This window comes from Rhinoderma darwinii, chromosome 11 (assembly GCF_050947455.1).
Source record: "Rhinoderma darwinii isolate aRhiDar2 chromosome 11, aRhiDar2.hap1, whole genome shotgun sequence".
Classification (NCBI taxonomy): domain Eukaryota; kingdom Metazoa; phylum Chordata; class Amphibia; order Anura; family Rhinodermatidae; genus Rhinoderma; species Rhinoderma darwinii.
The window spans coordinates 37,205-64,722 of NC_134697.1; the positions used below are offsets into that span (position 1 = coordinate 37,205).

The 27,518-nt window shown below is 48.2% G+C and overlaps 1 protein-coding gene across 1 annotated transcript; it reads left to right on the forward strand.

Moving 5' to 3' along the window:
• Positions 1-367: 367 nt before the first annotated feature.
• On the forward strand, positions 368-27,114 carry LOC142663885 (uncharacterized). Its single transcript, XM_075842719.1, has 10 exons — positions 368-479; positions 10,704-10,827; positions 11,215-11,295; positions 13,020-13,103; positions 17,972-18,079; positions 18,153-18,302; positions 18,857-18,982; positions 25,559-25,736; positions 26,587-26,673; positions 26,909-27,114. The coding sequence occupies exons 1-10, from the start codon at positions 457-459 to the stop codon at positions 26,992-26,994; spliced, it is 1,047 nt and encodes a 348-aa protein (XP_075698834.1). The 5' UTR covers positions 368-456; the 3' UTR covers positions 26,995-27,114.
• The last annotated feature ends 404 nt before the right edge of the window (positions 27,115-27,518 follow it).

Sequence of the window (27,518 nt, forward strand, 5' to 3'; positions counted from 1 at the left end):
ATGCCAAGTGGTGGCTAGGGTGGCGTAAAGCACGTAGTGGATTACTATCTGGCAGTAAATGATGCCGAAATGCTTAGTTATTACTGTAACAGATGCTGATAGTGAGCCAGACCTTCTCCCTCTACCTCAGCGCCTGACCTCACAAATTAGCAACAATTCCCAGAGACACCCTAAAATCGTGTCGAAAGCCTTCCCATAAGACCACGTAGCCACAGAAGGGACCAACTCCATTTTAACCCCTATGGTTGTGGAATGGGATGTCCAATAAGCTCATGGAGGAGTGATGGTGAGGGGGATGGTCACTGACCTGAAGAGCGGGGGAGGAGCACATTGCTTATATTTCCAATCTCTTCTGATTTTTAGACTGTTCTGTGTCCTCATAAAGTCGGGAGAAGTCAGGAGATCCGTCTCCCCAGGAGCTGCACTCACATAAAGATCTGCAGACCTCAAGCCCAAATGTTCACTGTGGAGGCCAAGATGTGAGTACTTTGGGGAGCCCCAGTGTTGTGAAATGGGGCGACTGATGGTTATGGGGCACCTTATTACTCAATCAAGTACTCGGGGTCCCAGCAACACCGTGACAGAACAATCTGACAAACGTGCTGCGGCTCCCAGCTCCAGGTATGACAGAATGTGGCCCCTTATCTCCAGGGCCCCGTGTGCAGTCACATGTCCAATCACAACGCAGTGAAGCTCAATGTGTAAACTGCAAGCACTGTCCGTGTTCTGGGGCCCCGACAGGGGCTACTCCAGGGTGTCTGTCAATGTGCTCTGGGTACAGCTGAATATATAGACAGGAGCTCATCACCGAGACTCCAGGGACAAGGCAGAGAAGGAAATGATCCACCGGCACGTCCAGACACGACCGCGCGGCTCCGGGAAATATCCATTATCCTCATTCTTATCCTGGTTACATTGTTGCAGCAGGATATCAGGTCATGTGACATCGGGAGCGCTACCGAACAAGCGTTATATACATAAAGATACATCATTATAGCAGCTCTGCAACTTTCTAACATTTCTAGTGTTTCAAGTCTTTTACTTCACAATCTCTACTTGCTGTCAGTAAATGGAAACATTATTTATTTCTCTCTTTTTTTTTCTTTTTTTTTTTCTTTTTTTAAATCCTCAAACAAAAAACTCAACACAGCTGTAATATAAAAAAAACATGAATATCCTCTTCAAAATGTTTGCTACAATGTATCAGTGTTGGTCAAAATGTCTCTACAGTCGGGCTGTTTAACTTACAGATGATTATCAACACAGGTACATTGTAACAAGCCTTCAGCTGTGTAAGCAGGGCCAGCAAAATCTTACAGGGTCTGCGTGTAAACAATAATAGGAAGACGAGATCTTGAGGAGCTGAATCCCAAAGTCTATAAGAAAGCGCAGAATGTTTCATGACCAGTGATAAAGTTATAGGAGACAAAAACGTAAAGCAGCAGAAGTGGCGACAAGTAGCCTGAGGGAGAGGACAGGGAAGTGCCATCATATACTGTGACATCTTATATATACAGCGTGCACAGCACAACCTCTACTGTATATATTCATACACTGCACAGTACAACTTCTCCTGTCCTGTATACTGGGTGTAATTCTCAGTATCTGTATTATTCTGTATATATATACACTGCACAGTACCACTTCTCCTGTCCTGTATACTGGGTGTAATTCTCAGTATCTGTATTATTCTGTATATATATACACTGCACAGTACCACTTCTCCTGTCCTGTATACTGGGTGTAATTCTCAGTATCTGTATTATTCTGTATATATATACACTGCACAGTACCACTTCTCCTGTCCTGTATACTGGGTGTAATTCTCAGTATCTGTATTATTCTGTATATATGGACACTGCACAGTACCACTTCTCCTGTCCTGTATACTGGGTGTAATTCTCAGTATCTGTATTATTCTGTATATATATATGACACTGCACAGTACCACTTCTCCTGTCCTGTATACTGGGTGTAATTCTCAGTATCTGTATATATGACACTGCACAGTACCACTTCTCCTGTCCTGTATACTGGGTGTAATTCTCAGTATCTGTATTATTCTGTATATATATACACTGCACAGTACCACTTCTCCTGTCCTGTATACTGGGTGTAATTCTCAGTATCTGTATTATTCTGTATATATATATATATATACACTGCACAGTACCACTTCTCCTGTCCTGTATACTGGGTGTAATTCTCAGTATCTGTATTATTCTGTATATACACTGCACAGTACCACCTCTCCTGTCCTGTATACTGGGTGTAATTCTCAGTATCTGTATTATTCTGTATATATACACTGCACAGTACCACTTCTCATCTTTTTAATAAATGTTAACAAACATACACATGCCATAAATCCGCACATACAATACACGGGTCAAAAACCAACACAAAATGAACAAGTTATAAACACATTATGAATCTCGGCCGCCTCCTCTCTGGTCCAGATCACATTCCTACCAGCACTCAGTCTTCTGTATTATAACTCACATCATCCACACATCACTCTCATCATCCACACATAACTCTCATCATCCACACATCACTCACATCAGTATAAATACAAATACACAAAACTCATAGTCACAACATCAATCCAGACGCCTCAAAAGAACAAAATCAGTAACAGTCTAAAAAAATCAAATAAATAAAATTGTTAAACCACAATAAAACCAAAAACTGACCCTAACCGGTCCATGTGCCCATCAAAATATATTAACCAAGGAAAATGAGAAATTCCTACATGAGAAAACACAACATCGGCAAATAACCCCCCCCCCCTATTTTCTATATTATTATTTTTTTTTTTAAATGTTTTTATTTTTTTTATTTTTTTATTATTATTTTTTCCCCTCCACCCTTCTAATCAACCACAAATCCACAATATGAATACCAATTAATAACCAATATATACAAAACAATACTGAACGTACATATATATATATATACATAATATCTACATTATACCCATATTAATGACTTTTTATCCAATTCAAGACCAATGTCCAGTCCAAAGTCCTTACCTAAGCTCCGACCAACACCATCGTCCATCCTTCAATGTCTCTTTGATCGGGCCCGGCTTTTTCTTATTATTTGTACCCCCCCCCCTCCCCACCTTTCCCCCCTCCCCACCTAACACCTAACCCCCTCACATCTATACAAAAATACTACACTCTACAAGATATAGTAAGTAAAGACTCAGCCTGTACAATGGCATACATTACCTGACATAACACATAAAACATCCTTAACAAATCCTACCCACAAGGCCCTGGTTCGGTACCTGCAAGCCCTATATCCGTCATCAACTATAAAGAAAACAAAAAGCTACAGTGGCAGCATTAGCCCCCCACCAGGAATAGAGACGACTAGACTAGGGCACGCTGAAGGAGAAACCCCTCCAAAGCATGGAGGCCCTACTCGTGCCCAGTCTCTCGAACTCCAAAGAACGAACCTTCCCCAGGTCACCGAGAATGTTCCTCACCACCTCTTCCTCCGGGAGGGTTTTTTGTCTGGTTGATACAAAACACCGTGCGTTCCACGTGCCGTACCTGACCGCTAAGCTGACTAAGAATAAAGTGCCCCGATCTCGACCACCCAGGTGTCTGAATGTTCCATAGGCCCATTCCGCATAGGAGAGACCGGTCAGACCAGGCCAACCAATGGAGGCACCCACCCTGCTGTAGACCCCTGTATTGAGGGGACAATGAAGCAGGAAGTGCTCCATGCTTTCCAGCACGCCGCCACACTCCTCCCGGGGACAACCCCTTTCCTCAGGGTTCCTGTGTTTCAAGTTGTCCCTCACATACAGTTTCCCATGGAAGCAACGCCAAGCCAAGTCCCAAAACTTTAAAGGGATCCTACTAGAATTTAAAACCCTCAAACCAACCTCCAGATCCCGACTTGGGCAGTCCCTGAGCGCCAGGGGCTTCTGGAAATGGGTCAACAGAACCCTGTTGTCAAGGAGCCTCCTTGACAGAGTCCTGATCTCCCACATCCCCAGACCCCACCGGCGAATTGTTTTCAGAACCACGGTAGCGTAAGCCGGAAGATGCCCATGCGGCGTGCGAAGGTCCTTCACTTGCCCTCCTGTCTCCCATTCCTGGAAGAAAGGCCGAAACCACCCCCTGCAGGAGACTACCCACGGAGGAGCCCTCTCTTGCCAGAGGTTTGACATGTTGATCTTTACAAAAGTATTAACCAGGAATACCACAGGGTTGACCATACACAACCCCCCTTGTCTCCTCGTACGGTATGTCACCTCCCTCTTGACTAGGTTCAGCTTATTCCCCCATAACATCTGGAAGAACAAGCTGTAGACCCGAGTCCAGAGAGGCTCTGGCAAGATGCAGACACTGCCCAAATAGATTAACAAAGGGAGCAGGTAAGTTTTGATCAAGTTGACCCTTTCTCTGAGGGTCAAAGACCAACCCTTCCACTGGTCGACCTTCTGAGCGGCGATCTTTAGCCTGCTGTCCCAATTTTGTTTGGGGTAATCCCCCTGGCCAAATTCGATGCCGAGAATTTTTACAAACTCCTGAGGCCCTGGAAGAGTGTCCGAGAGATCAAAGGTAGGATCTCCCCCTCCCAGCCAGAGACTCTTACACTTATCCTGGTTGATCATGGACCCGGATGCCTCCGAGTAGCGGTCAACTTCAGACATCACCCACTCTGCCTCCCCTCTCGAGGACACAAAGACGGTGACGTCATCCGCATACGCCACCACTCTCAGAGTGGCTTCCGAGGCTGCCAAGTCCATGCTGACTCCCACCAACGGTCCACGATCTACCCTCCTAAGGAAGGGGTCAATCGCGAACACGTATAAAAGCGGGCTCAGCGGGCAACCCTGGCGAACCCCAGACCCAACCTCAAAAGAGCGGCCAATCCAACCGTTCACAAGCGGAAAACTCTCTGCCCCTGCATACAAGATCTTAAGCCAATCAACAAACCCCCCCGGCAGACCATACCTCAGAAGGACCGACCAGAGATACTCGTGATCAACCCGATCAAACGCTTTTGCCTGATCCAAGGACAGCAAGTACCCCTTCCAACGGCCCGCCCTACTCTGCTCCACTGCCTCTCGGACACCGAGTACAGCGCTAAACGCGCTGCGGCCTGGAACAGAGCAATGCTGAGCCCCCGAAAGGAGCCGGGGTGCAAATTTCACCAGCCGATTAAACAGCACCTTTGCCAGAACCTTTCTGTCCACATTGAGTAGCGCTATGGGACGCCAATTCTCAATGTGCGATGGGTCTTTACCCTTTGACAGGATGATCAGGGCCGACCTCCTCATTGACTTCGGCAAAGTGCCCGAGGAAAGACACTCATTCAACACCTCAGTCAACAGGGGAACTAAAATGTCCTTAAAGGTCTTGTAAAATTCAGACGTTAAGCCATCTGGACCCGGCGACTTCTTGAGGGCAAGCCCTTCAATCGCCAGTCTCACTTCCTCTTCCCTGATCGCCTCTGCCAAGACACCAAGAGAGGGGTCTACTCCTGGTTCGGGGACAGTTTCAGCCAGGAAAGCCGACATCGCATCCCGATCAAGATCCATCTTTCCCAAGAGGTGCGAGTAAAAGGATCTGACGACCTCCAAGATCCCTGATCTGGACCTTTTCAGGGATCCTGTACTGTCCATCAGTCCTGAAACCACTTTACTATTTACTGACATCTTACAGTTCTTGTAGGGGTCGGGCGAGCGGTACTTCCCAAAATCCCTCTCAAAAACTAAAGATGCGTGTCTATCATACTGGCAACTCTTAAGCAAAGATTTCACTCTGGAGATGTCCTCGCGGTCACCTCCAGTCGAGACAAGATGCTCGAGTTTCCTCCTCAGGCCCTGATACAGGCGGTACCTGTCCAGGCTCCTGAGGCTCGAGAGCTGGCGGAAGAAACTCGCCACCCTTTTTTTGAACATCTCCCACCACTCCGACTTACTGCTACAAAGATCCAGTAATGGTACCTGGCTCTGAAAGAAATCCTCAAAGGACCGTCTTATCTCCGCTTCTTCCAAGAGAGACGAATTGAGCCTCCAAAAGCCTCTTCCCATCCGGGGGGTCTCTGCAACATTCAGAGAAAATAAAATTAAACAGTGGTCGGAGAACTCCACCTCAACGACGGACACTGCCGAAGAGATGGCATCCTCCTTTAAATAAAACCTATCTATTCTAGACCTACAACTACCTCGATAAAAGGTGAATCCCGCGTGGCCTGGGGTGTGCCGGATGTGGACATCCACCAGGCGAGCCTCACTAGCTATCCTATTTAGGGCCACACAGTCATAAGTCAGCCTGTCTCTGGAACCTCCCCTATCTTGGGACCTCGTGGCAGCATTGAAGTCCCCTCCAAAGACCACCTGCCGACTCGTAAAAAGATAGGGCTTGATCCTCATAAAGAGACTTTTCCGGTCCCAGCTGGTTTGGGGACCATAGATGTTAATGAGCCTGAGCTCCTGTCCCTTCATGAGGACATCCAAGATCAGGCACCTCCCCATTTCTAATTCAATAACCCGTCTGCATTCTACCGATGCGGTGAAAAGAACCGCCACCCCGCTACCCGGCTCGGCCGCAAGAGACCAATAAGATGGTCCACGCCTCCACTCCTTTTTCGCTTTATGTATGGCTGCCAAGTCTGTCAGCCTGGTCTCTTGCAAAAATAAAATGTCGGCCTCAATTCGGCCGAGAAAATCAAAGGCCGCAAATCTAGCCTTGTCAGATTTAATGCTGGCGACATTAATAGATGCCAGCGTCAACGGGGTGGGTGCCGCCATCCTGGGTGATTGAATTAGATTACCTTTTTCCCCTTCCCCTTGCCCTTCCCCTGGTTTTTATCACTGTCTGATGAAGAGCCGAGGGCCCTTTTGAGGGATGCTGATGTGTCCATATCCTTCCCCTCCTCCACCTCCTCACCAGCACCACTATCAACCTCACCTCCAGGCTCTGGGACAGCGCTTCTCCCTGAGGGTTCCGCATGCCCTGAGGCAAGAAGCTGGACGCCCCCCACAGACCCCCTCGTCACCTTCGCCACATCCTCACCCCCACACTCCTCATCTGAAGAGGAGATGTCCCTGAGGGTTTGAAAGCGGTTTGAGAGAACAACAAGAGGTGAGTCGGTTGGGCTTTCCTTAGGCACCTGGACCAGGGGAGGAGAAGATTTCTTATCTCCCTTTTTTTTCTTTTTAGCACCCTGCTTGCGCTTTTCATCTAGCCACCGTCTACTGTCCTCATCCATACTTTCATATAGCGAGGAACATCAAGAAGCGGCTTCCTCCTCCCTCTCCAACCTCCTGACCTCTTCATTCAAGTCCTGTTCCCCCAGGGCCTCAGTAGCAATGACACTCGCCCCCGGAGCAGGGCCAAGGGTTACCCCAGTTGCCTGGGGCTCCCCGAGCTCCCTACTCCTTCGACGGTTCTCCAATCGCCTTAACTTGGAGGGTGACTTGCCTTTCTTCCCTGGCCCCTCAGCCCCTTCACCTCCACCAGTGCCAACCACGGCAGGAGCAACCTCTCGGCTTTCTCCTGCTGGGCCCGCCATGGCGTTGGCAAAGGAACGAGGGCAGCGACTGAATGGGTGACCTAGATCCCCACACAGGTGACACCGAATATCCCCACAGGATGTGGCAAGGTGACCTATCCCCCCGCACAACGCACACTTCTGCACTCTGCAGTTGGCACTGAAGTGCGTGGGGTCACCACACCTGTGGCAGAGCTTCGGCTGCCCCTGGTAAAAGGCCAGGATTCGGTCCCTTCCTAAAAAGGCTGAGGAAGGGATGTGGGTGACAGTACTTCCTGAACGCTTTAATTTAACCATAAAGGTCCAGGCCCCTGACCAGATGCCAAATTCATCCCTGTTTTTTTTGGGGACCTCCGTTACCTCCCCGTACCTGCTGAGCCAGGTCATAATGTCCATACAAGAAAGACACTCATTACAAGTTAGGACGGTCACCTTCTTGATTTCGCTCTGACGAGACAACGCTTGTACAGCGAAGTCTCGCCAGCCGGGCTCATTCTTCACCAGCTCATAATTTGACCAAAAGAGCTCCAGGCCCTCCGGCCGAACAAAGCTGATGTCAAATACTGGGGTGCCATAGGGATGTATCAGGGCAAAGATGTCGATCGCCCTGAAATTCATCTTCAACAGAAGCTCAACTATTTTTGCCCTAGGTGGGCACGTATCATTGCCTCTCCAGCGAAGACGAACAACATTCCTACGAGCCCCCCCAGGCCCGGCTGTCGGAAGGGTCCACACAGTTTCCCCTTCCCTTTCTTCTCGGAAAGCAGTCAGGCCATGCCTGTCTATCCAGAAGGACAGATCAACCACTCGGCCCTCTACCATTATTGTTCTCTCACCCTTTTTAAGGGCCTCCAGGAGGCGCCGCTGTAAAATACCGTCCCCAGAGCCTGAAGATGAGGAGGAGGCCCCAGCAGTGACACTGGCATAACTGCGAGTAGTCACCCCTGGGGGGGCAGATGGACCGGCCTCACTAGACCTCATACCCCTGGCAGTAACATTCCCACCACTCACCCCGGCCCCAGACACAGGAGAGGGACCATTATCAATATCACTCGTACCTGCACCATTCATACCCTCACCATTATTAACAGCACTTGTACCGGCACCATTCATACCCTCACCATTATTAACAGCACTTGTACCGGCACCATTCATACCCTCACCCTCTGGACCAGCAGTAAAAAGTGTTTCTGGGCCGGATGTTATCGCCTCGGTGTCATCAGGTTTCCCCTCCACCTCATTAGCGTGACATTTATTTACTTGAGACAATCCTTCCTTCTTAGAGCCAGCAATGCCCAGACTCGCCCTCACCCCTGGCAAAGCTGGCTCCCGGGCTGGGGATTCATGTGACGCAGCCACCAAAGGAATACTAGTGACTGCGCCACCGGACCCAATGACCGCAAGCTTGGGGGGACATTCAACCGTGCCGTCAGTCCCAGCAGCCCCTTCATGCTGCCGCCGCTCAGTAGCACCAACGGGTTCCAGGGACACTGGAATATTCGCTGCCAGCTCTGGTGTCGAGCCGCCCCCCATTACTGAAGAGGAAACCTGAGCACCAGAGCTTTGTTCTGCACCCAACGCTGGGCCACCAACATTATCTGGCGCTATTGACGCCTTAAAAACGCCACCAAAAACGCCACCGCTACTACGACAAGCAGGGACATCAGCCTCCATTATCACGCCATCATTAATCTCCCCGCTTTCCTGCACCGGACCCACTTCAGGGCCCGGGCTAGGCTGGATCACGGGGCTTGTGCAGCGAGCTGACCCTGCGGCCAGCTTGGGTAGCACTGGGTGGGGAACAAACTTAAAACTGACCTCCTCCACGATTTTTCCAGCCTTTCTGGATTTTAGTTGCCGCCGGGCTTTGCGCTTTGCTGCGCGCTTGGCATTAACATTCTCCTCTGGACCCAAGTCCGCGCCAAAAGAAAAATGCTGCAGGCTCACCGGAGACTGGAGCTGCCGTATTTCCGCCATCAGCCTCCCACCTGAATTGCTGCTGCTGATGTCCTGGTCACAGGTGTCCCCCTCACCAGCTGAGCTGGAGTCCATGGGTAAAGCCACTTGCTCTGCAGGCAGCTCGCTGCACGTACTCCGCTGACCAGACGCACCCGGACACATTTCCTCCTCCTCACCCTCATCATCCGTCTGCTTTCCAGGGTCACAGACACCCTTCATTGCCCGGAACCGATCATCATTAAGGAGTTTCTCCTTGAAAGGTCCACTATTCTCCAAAATAAACTTGCGCTTTTCTTTCAGGGCACCCACCTCAGATTTGAGATCCCTGATAGTCGCCATTACTACCAACCTCTTTGCTCCAGAAGTGACGTGCGACCGAACCCGGGCTGCTTTCAGCTCCTCCTGGAGCTTCCGAATGGCCTTCCCGGCGTCCTCATACCCACGGAGGCACTCCGCAACACGGGAGCTAAAGGTGGTTGTTGACTCCGTGGCACGTAGTTCACCCCAATCTGCCTCCACACCATCATGGGTGCTCTGCTGCACTTCTCCAGGAGCGATCCTGCTGGCTGTAACACCAGGAACCTTGCGGCTTTCCTGGCTTTCTGTCCTGGTTTCAGGCGGGGGCAGGATCGGGGCCACATCGCTGTGACCCCGACTAGATCTTCTCACCCCCACAACTTCGGCCGGTTGCTGAACGCTCCCGCTACCCGCCGGCCTAGACCGGGTAACAGGAGGCTGAGAAGCACTTGGCTGGGAAGAACTTCCTCTCATCCCAAGCAGCAAACTATCTCCCTGGAGAGGAAAGAGCCGACACCCGGAAAGAGCTTCCTCCAACACCCAGACAGCACACACCCGCTCCTCCTGTCCTGGATACTGGGTGTAATTCTCAGTATCTGTATTATTCTGTATATACACACTGCACAGTACCACTCCTCCTGTCCTGTATACTGGGTGTAATTCTCAGTATCTGTATTATTCTGTATATACACTGCACAGTACCACTTCTCCTGTCCTGTATACTGGGTGTAATTCACAGTATCTGTATTATTCTGTATATATATATACACTGCACAGTACCACTTCTCCTGTCCTGTATACTGGGTGTAATTCTCAGTATTCTTCTGTATATAAATATACACTGCACAGTACCACTTCCCTTCTCCTGTATTCTTGGCAGTTGTACTGTGCAGTAGCGGATGACTGTTACGTTTTTCTTACAGTGCTCGGTGTAGAGCCGTGTCCCTGGGTCCCTCACGAGAAGGAGCAACAGAAATCGCTGAGAAGTCCCTGGAAGACTGTCAGACACAACCTTCTGTAGAGAACCTTGTGGGGGGCCGGAGCCAGGTGAGTGGATGATTGGGGGTGGAGCCGTTTTTTACAGGTCATGTGTCCTGAGTGCGGAGGTTTTAGGCTCCACCGTCTTCTGGGACATGACATCAGGGTTCGGCTTGTAGGAATTCTGGGATAAGAGACGGAGTGGTTCTTAAAGGCGTATTACAGCTCCAGCAGGTGAAGGTTCTTCCCTGTATAAGATGATCGCCGAATTCCCATCTACTTCCTCAACTTGTCACCGTTCCCAAGATCTCTGCTTGCTGTTATTTAATAGAAATCTTCATAGTTTACTGTTTGTGGATAGAAGTCTTGGTCTGTAACGGTCACGAGCAGTGCACCTGTGTGTCCGTCACATGACCAGGACTATCTATGGATGCTGGACCTTCTGTTTGTTTGCAGGACATTCGTTTCTTCAGATTTGAGAAGGATTTGGAAAAGCGGCTCCAGCAGAGAAGAGCGGCTCCCCGGATGTTATCTCAGGTCTGTAGTCTGAATATTTCTCATGAAGACAAAACACAGAAAACTGTAATGTGCAAAAGTCTTCACCCCCTGACAGTCAGTACTCTGTGGAGCCGCCTATTGCAGTAACTAAAGCTGCAGTCTCTTGGGGGATGTCTCTATTACAGCTGCAGTCTCTTGGGGGATGTCTCTATTACAGCTGCAGTCTCTTGGCGGAGGTCTCCATTACAGCTGCAGTCTTTTGGGGGAAGTCTCCATTACAGCTGCAGTCTCTTGGCGGAGGTCTCCATTACAGCTGCAGTCTCTTGGGGGAGGTCTCTATTACAGCGGCAGTCTCTTGGGGGATCTCTTTATTACAGCTGCAGTCTCTTGGGGGATGTCTCTATTACAGCTGCAGTCTCTTGGCGGAGGTCTCCATTACAGCTGCAGTCTCTTGGGGGATGTCTCTATTACAGCTGCAGTCTCTTGGGCTATGTCTCTATTAAAGGCTGACCACCACCAACACGATCATCACCATAATTACCGCCACCATCACCACCACGAATATCATCATCATTATCACCACCAACGCAGTCATCACCATCATCATAATTACCGCCACCATCACCACCAACACAGTCATCACCACCAACATCACCATCACCACCCCCATTATCATCACCACCACCACCACCATTATCATCACCACCAACACGATCATCACCACCATTATCATCACCACCAACACGATCATCACTACCAACGCGATCACCACCATCACCATAATTACCGCCACCATCACCACCACTATTATTACCATGACTATCATCATCATTATCACCACCAACACGGTCATCACCACCATTATCATAACCACCATTATCATAACCACCACCATTATCATCACCACCACCACCACCACCACCAACACGATCATCACCACCATCATCATCGCCACCAACGCGATTGTCACAGACAACATCACCATCAACACCCTTACTTGGGTGGGGGTGGCAACGTGTAATGGCGGTGTAGGGAGACAGACAGGTGAGCCCTAATCTACCCGCCACTCAGTCCCTGCCTACTTGCAACGGCCCATCCTAGTCGACGGCGTACAACTGGGCGACGGTCCCTACGCTCAATAAGTGCACGACAGACAAACAGACATGGGTACACAGAAGCTAAGGGAAACGGGGCAGTTGCCCACGGCAACACCGTGAGCAACAAGAGAAGTGAACGAGCCGAGTCAAACCAGGAGTGTACGAGGTACCAAACGCAGAGCAGGAGAGTGGTCAGTAAAGCCAGAGTCAATATGAAGCAGGGACAAATCGTTCAAGCAGCAAAGCCAGGAAACAGGAGAATCACAGGCAAAGGAGGAGCAGGAAGTGAAGGTATAAATAGACAGAGGGCGGGAGCTATCTCCGTCTGGCCAGGCTGTGATAGGCTCTCCCACTCCTCAGCCTCCCAGCCTGATTGGTAGAAGGAGGGGTCACTCGATCAGACTTAGGAGCAGGTGCAGACTGATTAACCACGGGCATCGACACAGAAGCTGTGTCTGGCAGATCCTTTACACAACGTGTTGGAAAGGGGTGAATACTTTTGCAAAGCACTATCTAATGTCTATCTATGGAGGGGGCCACCTCTGTGCCTGATGTTCATTACTATCTCTACTCCTAGTAAAAGCAGATTATCGGTCTGTCCTGCAGAGCGTGTAGTCACATGATGTATTCAGATATAATTACTTATCACCCCTGTATCCTCTGTAGGAGATCTGCCTGTCCCTGGCTCAGAAACTTTTACTTTCCATCATTCTCCAACTGGAGGGAAAATCCCGAAGTCTCCCAATCCAGGTAACGCCAGAACTGTCATACACCCCGCCCGTGTCATTGTCCCCCTGCCCGTGTCATTGTCGTCCCCGCCCGTGTCATTGTCGTCCCCGCCCGTGTCATTGTCCTCCCCGTCCGTGTCATTGTCCTCCCCGTCCGTGTCATTGTCCTCCCCGTCCGTGTCATTGTCCTCCCCGCCCGTGTCATTGTCCTCCCCGGCCGTGTCAGTCCTCCCCGCCCGTGTCATTGTCCTCCCCGCCCGTGTCATTGTCCTCTCTGCCCGTGTTATTGTCCTCCCTGCCCGTGTCGTCCACACCGCCCCGTCATTCTCCCCCACGCCCGTGTCATTGTCCCCCACGCCCGTGTCATTGTCCCCCACGCCCGTGTCATTGTCCGCCCCGCCCGTGTCATTGTCCGCCCCGCCCGTGTCATTGTCCACCCCGCCCAAGTCATTGTCCTCCCCACTCGTGGCATTGCGCACCCACCCTTGGTGTCTATCCTCTATATACTACAGATCACAGTGATATATATGGTGTCTATCCTCTATATACTGCAGATCACAGTAATATATGGTGTCTATCCTCTATATAATGAAGATCACAGAGATATATGGTGTCTATCCTCTATATACTACAGATCACAGTGATATATGGTGTCTATCCTCTATATACTGCAGATCACAGTGATATATGGTGTCTATCCTCTATATACTACAGATCACAGTGATATATGGTGTCTATCCTCTGTATACTGCAGATCACACTGATATATGGTGTCTATCCTCTATATACTGCAGATCACAGTGATATATATGGTGTCCATCCTCTATATACTGCAGATTACAGTGATATATATGGTGTCTATCCTCTATATACTGCAGATCACAATGACATATGGTGTCTATCCTCTATATACTGCAGATCACAGGGACATATGGTGTCTATCCTCTATATACTGCAGATCACAGTGATATATATGGTGTCTATCCTCTATATACTGCAGATGACAGTGATATATGGTGTCTATCCTCTATATACTGCAGATCACACTGATATACGGTGTCTATCCTCCTATATACTGCAGATAACAGTGATATATATGGTGTTTATCCTCTATATACTGCAGATCACAGTGATATATATGGTGTCTATCGTCTATATACTGCAGATCACATTGATATATGGTGTCTATCCTCTATATACTACAGATAACAGTGATATATATGGTGTCTATCCTCTATATACTGCAGATCACAGTGATATATGGTGTCTATCCTCTATATACTGCAGATCACACTGATATATATGGTGTCTATCCTCTATATACTGCAGATGACAGTGATATATGGTGTCTATCCTCTATATACTGCAGATCACACTGATATATTGTGTCTATCCTCTGTATACTTCAGATCACACTGATATATGGTGTCTATCCTCTGTATACTGGAAATCACACTGATATATGGTGTCTATCCTCTATATACTGCAGATCACACTGATATATGGTGTCTATCCTCCTATATACTGCAGATAACAGTGATATATATGGTGTTTATCCTCTATATACTGCAGATCACAGTGATATATGGTGTCTATTCTGTTATACTGCAGATCACCGTGATATATATGGTGTCTATCCTCTATATACTGTAGATCACAGTGATATGTGGTGTCTATCCTCTATATACTGCAGATCACAGTGATATATGGTGTCTTTCCTCTATATACTACAGATTACAGTGATATATAGGGTCTATCCTCTATATACTACAGATCACAGTGATGTATGGTGTCTATCCTCTATATACTGAATATCACAGTGATATATAGTTTATCCTCTATATACTGCAGATCAAAATGACATATGATGTCTATCCTCTATATACTGCAGATCACAGTGATATATATGGTGTATATCCTCTATATACTGCAGATCACAGTAATATATATGGTGTCTATCCTCTATATACTGCAGATCACAGTGATATATGGTGTCTATCCTCTATATACTGCAGATCACAGTGATATATATGGTATCTATCCTCTATATACTGCAGATCACAGTGATATATATGGTGTCTATCCTCTATATACTGCAGATCACAGTGATATATATGGTGTCTATCCTCTATATACTGCAGATCACAGTGATATATATGGTGTCTATCCTCTCTATACTGCAGATCCCACTGATATATGGTGTCTATCCTTTATATATTGAAGATCACAGTAATATATAGTGTCTATCCTCCTATATACTGCAGATCACAGTGAAATATACGGTGTCTATCCTCTATATACCGCAGATCAGTGATATATATGGTGTACATCCTCTATATACTGCAGATCACAGTGATATATATGGTGTCTATCCTCTATATACAGCAGATCACAGTGATATATATGGTGTCTATCCTCTATATACTGCAGATCAGTGATATATGGTGTCTATCCTCTATATACTGCAGATCACACTGATATATGGTGTCTTTCCTCTATATACTGCAGATCAGAGCGATATATATGGTGTCTATCCTCTATATACTGCACATCACACTGATATATGGTGTCTATCCTCTATATACTGCAGATCACAGCGATATATATGGTGTCTATCCTCTATATACTGCAGATCACAGTGATATATGTTGTCTATCGACTTTATTCTGCAGATCACAGTGATATATATGGTGTCTATCCTCTATATACTGCAGATCACAGTGATATATATGGTGTCTATCCTCTATATACTGCAGATCAGTGATATATGGTGTCTATCCTCTATATACTGCAGATCACACTGATATATGGTGTCTTTCCTCTATATACTGCAGATCAGAGCGATATATATGGTGTCTATCCTCTATATACTGCACATCACACTGATATATGGTGTCTATCCTCTATATACTGCAGATCACAGCGATATATATGGTGTCTATCCTCTATATACTGCAGATCACAGTGATATATGGTGTCTATCCTCTATATACTGCAGATCAGTGATATATATGGTGTCTATCCTCGATATACTGCAGATCAGTGATATATTGTGTCTATCCTCTATATACTGCAGATCACACTGATATATGGTGTATATCCTCTATATACTACAGATCACACTGATATATGGTGTCTATCCTCTATATACTGCAGATCACACTGATATATGATGTCTATCCTCCTATATACTGCAGATCACAGTGATATATATGGTGTCTATCGACTTTATTCTGCAGATCACAGTGATATATGGTGTCTATCCTGTTATACTGCAGATCACAGTGATATATATGGTGTCTGTCCTCTTTATACTGCAGATCACAGTGATATATGGTGTCTATTCTCTATATACTGCAGATCACACTGATATATGGTGTATATCCTCTATATACTACAGATCACAGTGATATATGGTGTCTATCCTCTATATACTGCAGATCACAGTGAAATATATGGTTTCTATCCTCTATATACTGCAGATTACAGTGATATATGGTGTCTATCCTCTATATACTACAGATCACAGTGATATATGGTGTCTATCCTCTATATACTGCAGATCACAGTGAAATATATGGTTTCTATCCTCTATATACTGCAGATTACAGTGATATATGGTGTCTATCCTCTGTATACTGCAGATCACACTGATATATGGTGTCTATCCTCTATATAATGCAGATCACAGTGATATATGGTGTCTATCCTCTATATACTGCAGATGACACTGATATATGGTGTATATGGTGTCTATCCTCTATATACTACAGATCACAGTGATATAATATGGTGTCTATCCTCTATATACTACAGATCACAGTGATATATATGGTGTCTATCCTCTATATACTACAGATCACAGTGATATATATGGTGTCTATCCTCTATATACTACACATCACAGTGATATATGGGGTCTATCCTCTATATACTACAGATTACAGTGATATAATATGGTGTCTATCCTCTATATACTACAGATCACAGTGATATATGGTGTCTATCCTCTATATACTACAGATCACAGTGATATAATATGGTGTCTATCCTCTATATACTGCAGATCACAGTAATATATATGGTGTCTATCCTCTATATACTGCAGATCACAGTGATATATGGTGTCTATCCTCTATATACTGCAGATCACAGTGATATATGGTATCTATCCTCTATATACTGCAGATCACAGTGATATATATGGTGTCTATCCTCTATATACTGCCGATCACAGTAATATATGGTGTCTATTCTCTATAAACTGAAGCTCACAGTAATATATATGGTGTCTATCCTCTATATACTGCAGATCAGTGATATATGGTGTCTATCCTCTATATACTGCAGATCACAGTGATATATATGGTGTCTATCCTCTATATACTGCAGATCACAGTAATATATGGTGTCTATTCTATATAAACTGCAGATCACAGTGATATATATGGTGTCTATCCTCTATATACTGCAGATCACACTGATATATGGTGTCTATCCTCTATACTGCAGATCACACCGATATATGGTGTATATCCTCTATATTCTACAGATCACAGTGATATATACGGTGTCTATCCTCTATATACTGCAGATCACAGTGATATATGGTGTCTATCCTCTATATACTGCAGATCACAGTGATATATATGGTGTCTATCCTCTATATACTGCAGATCACAGTGATATATGGTGTCTATCCTCTATATACTGCAGATCACAGTGATATATATGGTGTCTATCCTCTATATACTGCAGATCACAGTGATATATATGGTGTCTATCCTCTATATACTGCAGATCACAGTGATATATATGGTATCTATCCTCTATATACTGAAGATCACAGTGATATATGGTGTGAAGCTTATAGTCACGTCTGTTTTCCAGGAGACCGCTCTTCAGTTCTTTACTGGACGCTATGTGAACAGAGACATCAGCGCCTATGGACTTGTGGACTTCTGCGTTGCGCTGAAGAGAGATTCCTCCGATAATAAGGTAAAGCCGCATCAGGCGGCACCAGTCATGTCCGGTAGTTGCAGCTTTACAACTTTGGTGTCTCCATCTCCAGGTTTTGCGTCTTTTGAGATCAGTGCTGGAAGGTGATTTGGATCCTGCAGTATTGGGCTATGTTCTTCTCAGATCAGAGATGGTGACATCTCCATTAACAGACATGGATCAGTTCAGGCAATATGTCCACAAGATCTACCCGTTCTTGGAGGTGAGTCAGCGACTGAATAACCTTGAGGGACGTTGTCCTGCGGTGAAGCTTGTCCGCTACTCTCAAACTGATATCTAAGATTTCATGTGAGGATTAAATAGACATGACGTGCCACTGGGTCACATTAAATGGGTTGTCCGCTCTGGACAACTTGTCAATGTTTTCCAATCAGAACATATTTACATTAGGGCCTGTTCACATCAGAGTTGGCTTTCCGTTCCGGGGTTGCATTGGAGGTTTCCATCGAGTGAACCCCGCAACGGAAAGTCAAACTGAAACCACAGTTTCCGTTCGTCACCATTCCGGAAGGTTTCCGTTTTAATGAAGGAATCAATAGCGCAGTCGACTGAAACCTCCGACGGAACCCCGGAAGGGAAAGCCAACGGTGATGTGAAGTGGCCCTTAGGCGTCCGATCTTTTTCTGCTGTGCGCTGGCTGCGGCCTTCGATGTCCATGTGATGGTTTTCACTGATGTGCAGTAACTGAGGTCTGAGATCCTGGAGCAGAATGTGACGTGTTCAGGAGAAGTCATAGCCGTTCTCTCGTTGCTGCAGGAGACGGAGCAGGAGCGTCTGCTGCTGGACTTCACCGGCTACAGCCAGAGATCTGTGTCACCTCCTTCTGTCCTGGGCTTTATCTTACAGATGATTCTTCAGCACCAGGAACCGCTGATTAGAGAGGTGAGTGGATATAATCAGGCCTCACATATATCCGGTGTAAAGAGGTGGTGGGATCCTGGGGGTGACCCGTGCACTACAGCGCCCCAGCAGCAGATAAAAACGTAAAACATTTATTAAATAACTCATTATACTGTGTGGGGGCAGCTATGGGGGCATTATACTGTGTGGAGGCAGCTATGGGGGCATTATACTGTGTGGAGGCAGCTATGGGGACATTATACTGTGTGGGGGCAGCTATGGGGACATTATACTGTGTGGAGGCAGCTATGGGGATATTATACTGTGTGGAGGCAGCTATGGGGACATTATACTGTGTGGAGGCAGCTATGGGGACATTATACTGTGTGGAGGCAGCTATGGGGACATTATACTGTGTGGGGACATTATACTGTGTGGAGGCAGCTATGGGGACATTATACTGTGTGGGGGCAGCTATGGGGTATTATACTGTGTGGAGGCAGCTATGGGGACATTATACTGTGTGGAGGCAGCTATGGGGACATTATACTGTGTGGAGGCAGCTATGGGGATATTATACTGTGTGGAGGCAGCTATGGGGACATTATACTGTGTGGAGGCAGCTATGGGGACATTATACTGTGTGGAGGCAGCTATGAGGACATTATACTGTGTGGAGGCAGCTATGGGGACATTATACTGTGTGGTGGCAGCTATGGGGACATTATACTGTGTGGGGGCAGCTATGGGGACATTATACTGTGTGGAGGCAGCTATGGGGGCATTATACTGTGTGGAGGCAGCTATGGGGACATTCTACTGTGTGGAGGCAGTTATGGTGGCATTATACTGTGTGGAGGCAGTTATGGGGACATTATACTGTGTGGGGACATTATACTGTGTGGAGGCAGCTATGGGGACATTATACTGTGTGGGGGCAGCTATGGGGGCATTATACTGTGTGGGGGCAGCTATGGGACATTATACTGTGTGGAGGCAGCTATGGGGACATTATACTGTGTGGGGGCAGCTATGGGGACATTATACTGTGTGGAGGCAGCTATGGGGACATTATACTGTGTGGAGGCAGCTATGGGGACATTATACTGTGTGGAGGCAGCTATGGGGACATTATACTGTGTGGAGGCAGCTATGGGGACATTATACTGTGTGGGGGCAGCTATGGGGACATTATACTGTGTGGGGGCAGCTATGGGGTATTATACTGTGTGGAGGCAGCTATGGGGCATTATACTGTGTGGAGGCAGCTATGGGGACATTATACTGTGTGGAGGCAGCTATGGGGACATTATACTGTGTGGAGGCAGCTATGGGGACATTATACTGTGTGGAGGCAGCTATGGGGTCATTATACTGTGTGGAGGCAGCTATGGGGACATTATACTGTGTGGGGGCAGCTATGGGGGCATTATACTGTGTGGGGGCAGCTATGGGGACATTATACTGTGTGGGGGCAGCTATGGGGGCATTATACTGTGTGGAGGGCAGCTATGGGGACATTATACTGTGTGGAGGCAGCTATGGGGACATTATACTGTGTGGGGGCAGCTATGGGGACATTATACTGTGTGGAGGCAGCTATGGGGCATTATACTGTGTGGAGGGCAGCTATGGGGACATTATACTGTGTGGAGGCAGCTATGGGGACATTATACTGTGTGGGGGCAGCTATGGGGACATTATACTGTGTGGAGGCAGCTATGGGGCATTATACTGTGTGGAGGCAGCTATGGGGACATTCTGTGTGGGAGGTACTATGGGGACATTATACTGTGTGGGGGCAGCTATGGGACATTATACTGTGTGGTGGCAGCTATGGGGGTATTATACTGTGTGGAGGCAGCTATGGGGGCATTATACTGTGTGGAGGCAGCTATGGGGACATTATACTGTGTGGAGGCAGCTATGGGGGCATTATACTGTGTGGAGGCAGCTATGGGGACATTATACTGCGTGGAGGGCAGCTATGGAGGCATTATACTGTGTGGAGGCAGCTATGGGGACATTATACTGTGTGGAGGCAGCTATGAGGGCATTATACTGTGTGGAGGCAGCTATGGGGACATTATACTGTGTGGAGGCAGCTATGGGGTCATTATACTGTGTGGAGGCAGCTATGGGGACATTATACTGTGTGGGGGCAGCTATGGGGGCATTATACTGTGTGGGGGCAGCTATGGGGACATTATACTGTGTGGGGGCAGCTATGGGGGCATTATACTGTGTGGAGGGCAGCTATGGGGACATTATACTGTGTGGAGGCAGCTATGGGGACATTATACTGTGTGGGGGCAGCTATGGGGACATTATACTGTGTGGAGGCAGCTATGGGGCATTATACTGTGTGGAGGCAGCTATGGGGACATTCTGTGTGGGAGGTACTATGGGGACATTATACTGTGTGGGGGCAGCTATGGGACATTATACTGTGTGGTGGCAGCTATGGGGGTATTATACTGTGTGGAGGCAGCTATGGGGGCATTATACTGTGTGGAGGCAGCTATGGGGACATTATACTGTGTGGAGGCAGCTATGGGGGCATTATACTGTGTGGAGGCAGCTATGGGGACATTATACTGCGTGGAGGGCAGCTATGGAGGCATTATACTGTGTGGAGGCAGCTATGGGGGCATTATACTGTGTGGAGGCAGCTATGGGGGCATTATACTGTGTGGGGGCAGCTATGGGGACATTATACTGTGTGGAGGCAGCTATGAGGGCATTATACTGTGTGGAGGCAGCTATGGGGACATTATACTGTGTGGAGGCAGCTATGGGGACATTATACTGTGTGGAGGCAGCTATGGGGACATTATACTGTGTGGGGGCAGCTATGGGGGCATTATACTGTGTGGAGGCAGCTATGGGGGCATTCTACTGTGTGGAGGCAGCTGTGGGGGCATTATACTGTGTGGGGGCAGCTATGAGGGCATTATACTGTGTGGGGGCAGCTGTGAGGGCATTATACTGTGTGGGGGGCAGCTATGGGGACATTATACTGTGTGGGGGGCAGCTATGGGGACATTATACTGTGTGGAGGCAGCTATGGGGACATTATACTGTGTGGAGGCAGCTATGGGGACATTCTACTGTGTGGAGGCAGCTATGGGGACATTATACTGTGTGGGGGCAGCTATGGGGACATTCTACTGTGTGGAGGCAGCTATGGGGGTATTATACTGTGTGGAGGCAGCTATGGGGACATTATACTGTGTGGGGGCAGCTATGGGGACATTCTACTGTGTGGAGGCAGCTATGGGGACATTATACTGTGTGGAGGCAGCTATGGGGGTATTATACTGTGTGGAGGCAGCTATGGGGACATTATACTGTGTGGGGGCAGCTATGGGGACATTCTACTGTGTGGAGGCAGCTATGGGGACATTATACTGTGTGGAGGCAGCTATGGGGGTATTATACTGTGTGGAGGCAGCTATGGGGACATTATACTGTGTGGGGGCAGCTATGGGGACATTCTACTGTGTGGAGGCAGCTATGGGGACATTATACTGTGTGGGGGCAGCTATGGCGGCATTATACTGTGTGGGGGCAGCTATGGGGACATTATACTGTGTGGGGGCAGCTATGGGGACATTCTGTGTGGGGGCAGCTATGGGGACATTCTACTGTGTGGAGGCAGCTATGGGGACATTATACTGTGTGGAGGCAGCTATGGGGACATTATACTGTGTGGGGGCAGCTATGGGGACATTCTGTGTGGGGGCAGCTATGGGGACATTCTACTGTGTGGAGGCAGCTATGGGGACATTATACTGTGTGGAGGCAGCTATGGGGACATTATACTGTGTGGGGGCAGCTATGGGGGCATTATACTGTGTGGAGGCAGCTATGGGGACATTATACTGTGTGGAGGCAGCTATGGGGGCATTATACTGTGTGGAGGCAGCTATGGGGACATTATACTGTGTGGAGGCAGCTATGGGGACATTCTACTGTGTGGAGGCATTATACTGTGTGGAGGCAGCTATGGGGACATTATACTGTGTGGAGGCAGCTATGGGAACATTATACTGTGTGGGGGCAGCTATGAGGGCATTATACTGTGTGGAGGCAGCTGTGGGGGCATTATACTGTGTGGGGGCAGCTGTGGGGGCATTATACTGTGTGGGGGCAGCTATGAGGGCATTATACTGTGTGGGGGCAGCTATGGGGACATTATACTGTGTGGAGGCAGCTATGGGGACATTATACTGTGTGGGGGCAGCTATGGGGACATTATACTGTGTGGAGGCAGCTATGGGGGCATTATACTGTGTGGAGGCAGCTATGGGGGCATTATACTGTGTGGAGGCAGCTATGGGGACATTATACTGTGTGGAGGCAGCTATGGGGACATTATACTGTGTGGGGGCAGCTATGGGGACATTATACTGTGTGGAGGCAGCTATGGGGGCATTATACTGTGTGGTGGCAGCTATGGGGACATTCTACTGTGTGGAGGCAGCTGTGGGGGCATTATACTGTGTGGGGGCAGCTATGAGGGCATTATACTGTGTGGGGGCAGCTATGGGGACATTCTACTGTGTGGAGGCAGCTATGGGGACATTCTACTGTGTGGAGGCAGCTATGGGGACATTCTACTGTGTGGAGGCAGCTATGGGGACATTATACTGTGTGGGGGCAGCTATGGGGACATTCTACTGTGTGGAGGCAGCTATGGGGGTATTATACTGTGTGGAGGCAGCTATGGGGACATTATACTGTGTGGGGGCAGCTATGGGGACATTCTACTGTGTGGAGGCAGCTATGGGGACATTATACTGTGTGGGGGCAGCTATGGGGACATTATACTGTGTGGGGGCAGCTATGGGGACATTCTGTGTGGGGGCAGCTATGGGGACATTCTACTGTGTGGAGGCAGCTATGGGGACATTATACTGTGTGGGGGCAGCTATGGGGGCATTATACTGTGTGGAGGCAGCTATGGGGACATTATACTGTGTGGAGGCAGTTATGGGGGCATTATACTGTGTGGAGGCAGCTGTGGGGACATTATACTGTGTGGGGGCAGCTATGAGGACATTATACTGTGTGGGGGCAGCTATGGCGGCATTATACTGTGTGGGGGCAGCTATGGGGACATTATACTGTGTGGGGCAGCTATGGGGACATTATACTGTGTGGGGGCAGCTATGGGGACATTATACTGTGTGGGGCAGCTATGGGGGCATTATACTGTGTGGTGGCAGCTATGGGGACATTATACTGTGTGGAGGCAGCTATGGGGACATTATACTGTGTGGAGGCAGTTATGGGGGCATTATACTGTGTGGAGGCAGCTATGGGGACATTATACTGTGTGGGGGCAGCTATGGCAGCATTATACTGTGTGGGGGCAGCTATGGGGGCATTATACTGTGTGGAGGCAGCTATGGGGGTATTATACTGTGTGGGGGCAGCTATGGGGGCATTACACTGTGTGGAAGCAGCTATGGGACATTATACTGTGTGGAGGCAGTTATGGGGGCATTATACTGTGTAGAGGCAGCTATGGGGGCATTATACTGTGTGGGGGCAGCTATGGGGCATTATACTGTGTGGAGGCAGCTATGGGGGCATTACACTGTGTGGAGGCAGCTATGGGGGCATTACACTGTGTGGAGGCAGCTATGGGGGCATTACACTGTGTGGAGGCAGCTATGGGGGCATTACACTGTGTGGAGGCAGCTATGGGGGCATTATACTGTGTGGAGGCAGCTATGGGGGCATTATACTGTGAACATCATCCCCGTATACACCGGCCCTACCTCATCATCCCTGTATACACCGGCCCTACCTCATCATCCCTGTATACACCGGCCTTACTTCATCATCCCGGTATACACCAGCCCTGCCTCAACATCCCTGTATACACCGGCCCTAGCTCATCATCCCTGTATACACCAGCCTTACTTCATCATCCCGGTATACACCAGCCCTGCCTCATCATGCCTGTATGCAGCAGCCCTACCTCATCATCCCGGTATACACCGGCCCTAGCTCATCATCCCGGTATACACCGGCCCTAGCTCATCATCCCGGTATACACCGGCCCTAGCTCATCATCCCGGTATACACCGGCCCTAGCTCATCATCCCTGTATACACCAGCCCTAGCTCATCATCCCTGTATACACCGGCCCTAGCTCATCATCCCTAGCTCATCATCCCTGTATACACCGGCCCTAGCTCATCATCCCTAGCTCATCATCCCTGTATACACCGGCCCTAGCTCATCATCCCTAGCTCATCATCCCTATATACACCGGCTGTATATACCAGCCCTAAGTAGGACCACCTTCTCCTTTCACTAAGATTTATAGTTTTTTTTTGGAAAACCTGACACGGAAAGAAGCCCTCGCCCTCACCCTCACCACCGCCACTTCCACAAACATTGGTCATTTTGCCTTGAGATTTATTTGTCAATATCTGCAGATGACATGAACTGAGCTGAAACTAGAGTAATGTCAGGCCGTGTAGCATCTCGTACCGTGTAGCATCTCGTGCCGTGTAGCATCTCGTGCCGTGTAACATCTCGTGCCGTGTATATCCAGTTTCTTCCCGGTCACTGACTGCTCTGATGTTGCTCTTATTACAGTGTGAAGATGTGTTGTCCACTCATGTGGAGACTCGTGCTGGGCACCTGACGGCAGGTGAACTTTCTGAAGCCTTGACCGAGCTCTGTCCTCTCCTGAACAGATCACAGATTGAGTCTTCCATCCAGCGCTCTGTGACTGCGTCTTGTAGGAGTCTCATCCCGCTCCTCAGTGCAGCTCGTATCCTGGCGCAGTGCGGGCGTCCAGCCTCCGCTCAGATGATTGAAATGTACCCAACATAAAATACAGCACAGCCGCCTTATAACAGAAGTGGTTACACGTCTCACAGCCAATAGTCCTGGTCCCTGTGCCGGCTGAGCATCCAGAAGTGCTGGGCTGCTGCGTTGTTCATGGCTCCATCCGCTGGGGATTTACCTGCTTGTCTGTAAGTGATGGCAATAAGTGGAGCAGCTGTCCTTAGAGCAGACTCCAGTATGTGCACTTGTGGGCAGCTGCTCCACTTTACAGTCACAAGGTCCCTCCTGTGGTATGACGGCCGCGCTGCTCCTCCTGACTTTACACTAGAACTGCCGTTAGATTTCCTTTGCACCCGTCTCACATTCAGCTACGATAAACGAGCAGCACTGGGGGAGTCGGGCTGATAACAGTCCTGAGCTTCGCTCTACGGCCAGCGGAATGGGCCCTGTGGCTTATATATTCTGAGAAAAGTGGCGGATGTGATGACCGAACAGTAAGATGAGCACAGAACTCCGAAGGTGAAGGCAGAAAAAACCAGACTCGGTGCTGGACAACAACGGTTCAGCCATTAATGCCGACTTAACGCGCTGGTTTATGGCGGATAAAGGACGAGACCGGCTGAACCGTTGCTGTTGATCACGGAGTCGAGATGTTCACATTTGGGGGTTGTTCCCATTGTGTCAGTTACATCCGGCCTGTGATGTGTCCGCCCATTACTATTCACCAGAAGGGCGATCGTCCATCCTCTTATTTCTGCAGGACACACGACCACTGACTCCCGGTGATGGAGCGTCGGTAATATTCACATTGATTCTTCCTTAATAATTCTCAGATATTGCAGCATTTCACCTGGAGAGCGAGAAGCGTCGTGGTAACAAGGCAGCCGACCACATGTACCGCGAGGAGGCCGGACGCTCAGGTTATATGATTGCAAAATGTATCTAGAATGGTCCCCGGTAATCACAGTCTCATTACTGTGGTCACTATGGAATAAATCTGCAGCGCACGCACGCACGCACAGGCACACACTTCTATCAGTGGATATGAGCCGCAGCCTCACACATAGTAAATATTTATAGGGAGCTTCCAGTTGCCCTTTGCTTATTTCTCAGGACCGACCTGCCTTCGTGATAACTGTTAATGTTATTATGCAGGAAATAAATCCAGCGAAAGTGAAGATGTCCGTAACTTTCAATTTCTACACAACCTACTCCACCTGCTGAAGAGCCACAAAGGCTGACCAGATCCAAACATGATGACAACTCACCAGCTGGGAAGATGAGGTATCGGAACCATCGGCACACGGCCAAGTGAAAATACTTCTTCCTATACTAATAAAGTCACTTATATTCTGCTGTGATGTCGGCTCCAGTTTCGTTCCATCACCTTCTACATTTTCAAATTCTTCAGGCTGCACATTTGACCTTGTTCTGATTCCTATGAGTAAAACACTTACTAGAAGCAGCAGCATGGAGGATATTATACAGCAGTACTGAGCAGTGTAGCTGTGAATTCAGCACGGGGGTGAGATATAACACATACTAGAAGCAGTAGCATGGAGGATATTATACAGCAGTACTGAGCAGTGTAGCTGTGAATCCAGCACGGTGGTGAGATATAACACATACTAGAAGCAGCAGCATGGAGGATATTATACAGCAGTACTGTGCAGTGTAGCTGTGAATCCAGCACCGGGGTGAGATATAACACATACTAGAAGCAGCAGCATGGAGGATATTATACTGCAGTACTGAGCAGTGTAGC

Bases quoted from the DNA above. Each gene is read 5' to 3' on its own strand.
- LOC142663885 (XM_075842719.1), top strand. From the start codon at position 457: ATGTTCACTGTGGAGGCCAAGAT. The intron at 25,737-26,586 runs GTATCCTGGCGC...AATAATTCTCAG, and splicing joins CCCGCTCCTCAGTGCAGCTC to ATATTGCAGCATTTCACCTG. The intron at 26,674-26,908 runs GTTATATGATTG...GTTATTATGCAG, and splicing joins CGAGGAGGCCGGACGCTCAG to GAAATAAATCCAGCGAAAGT.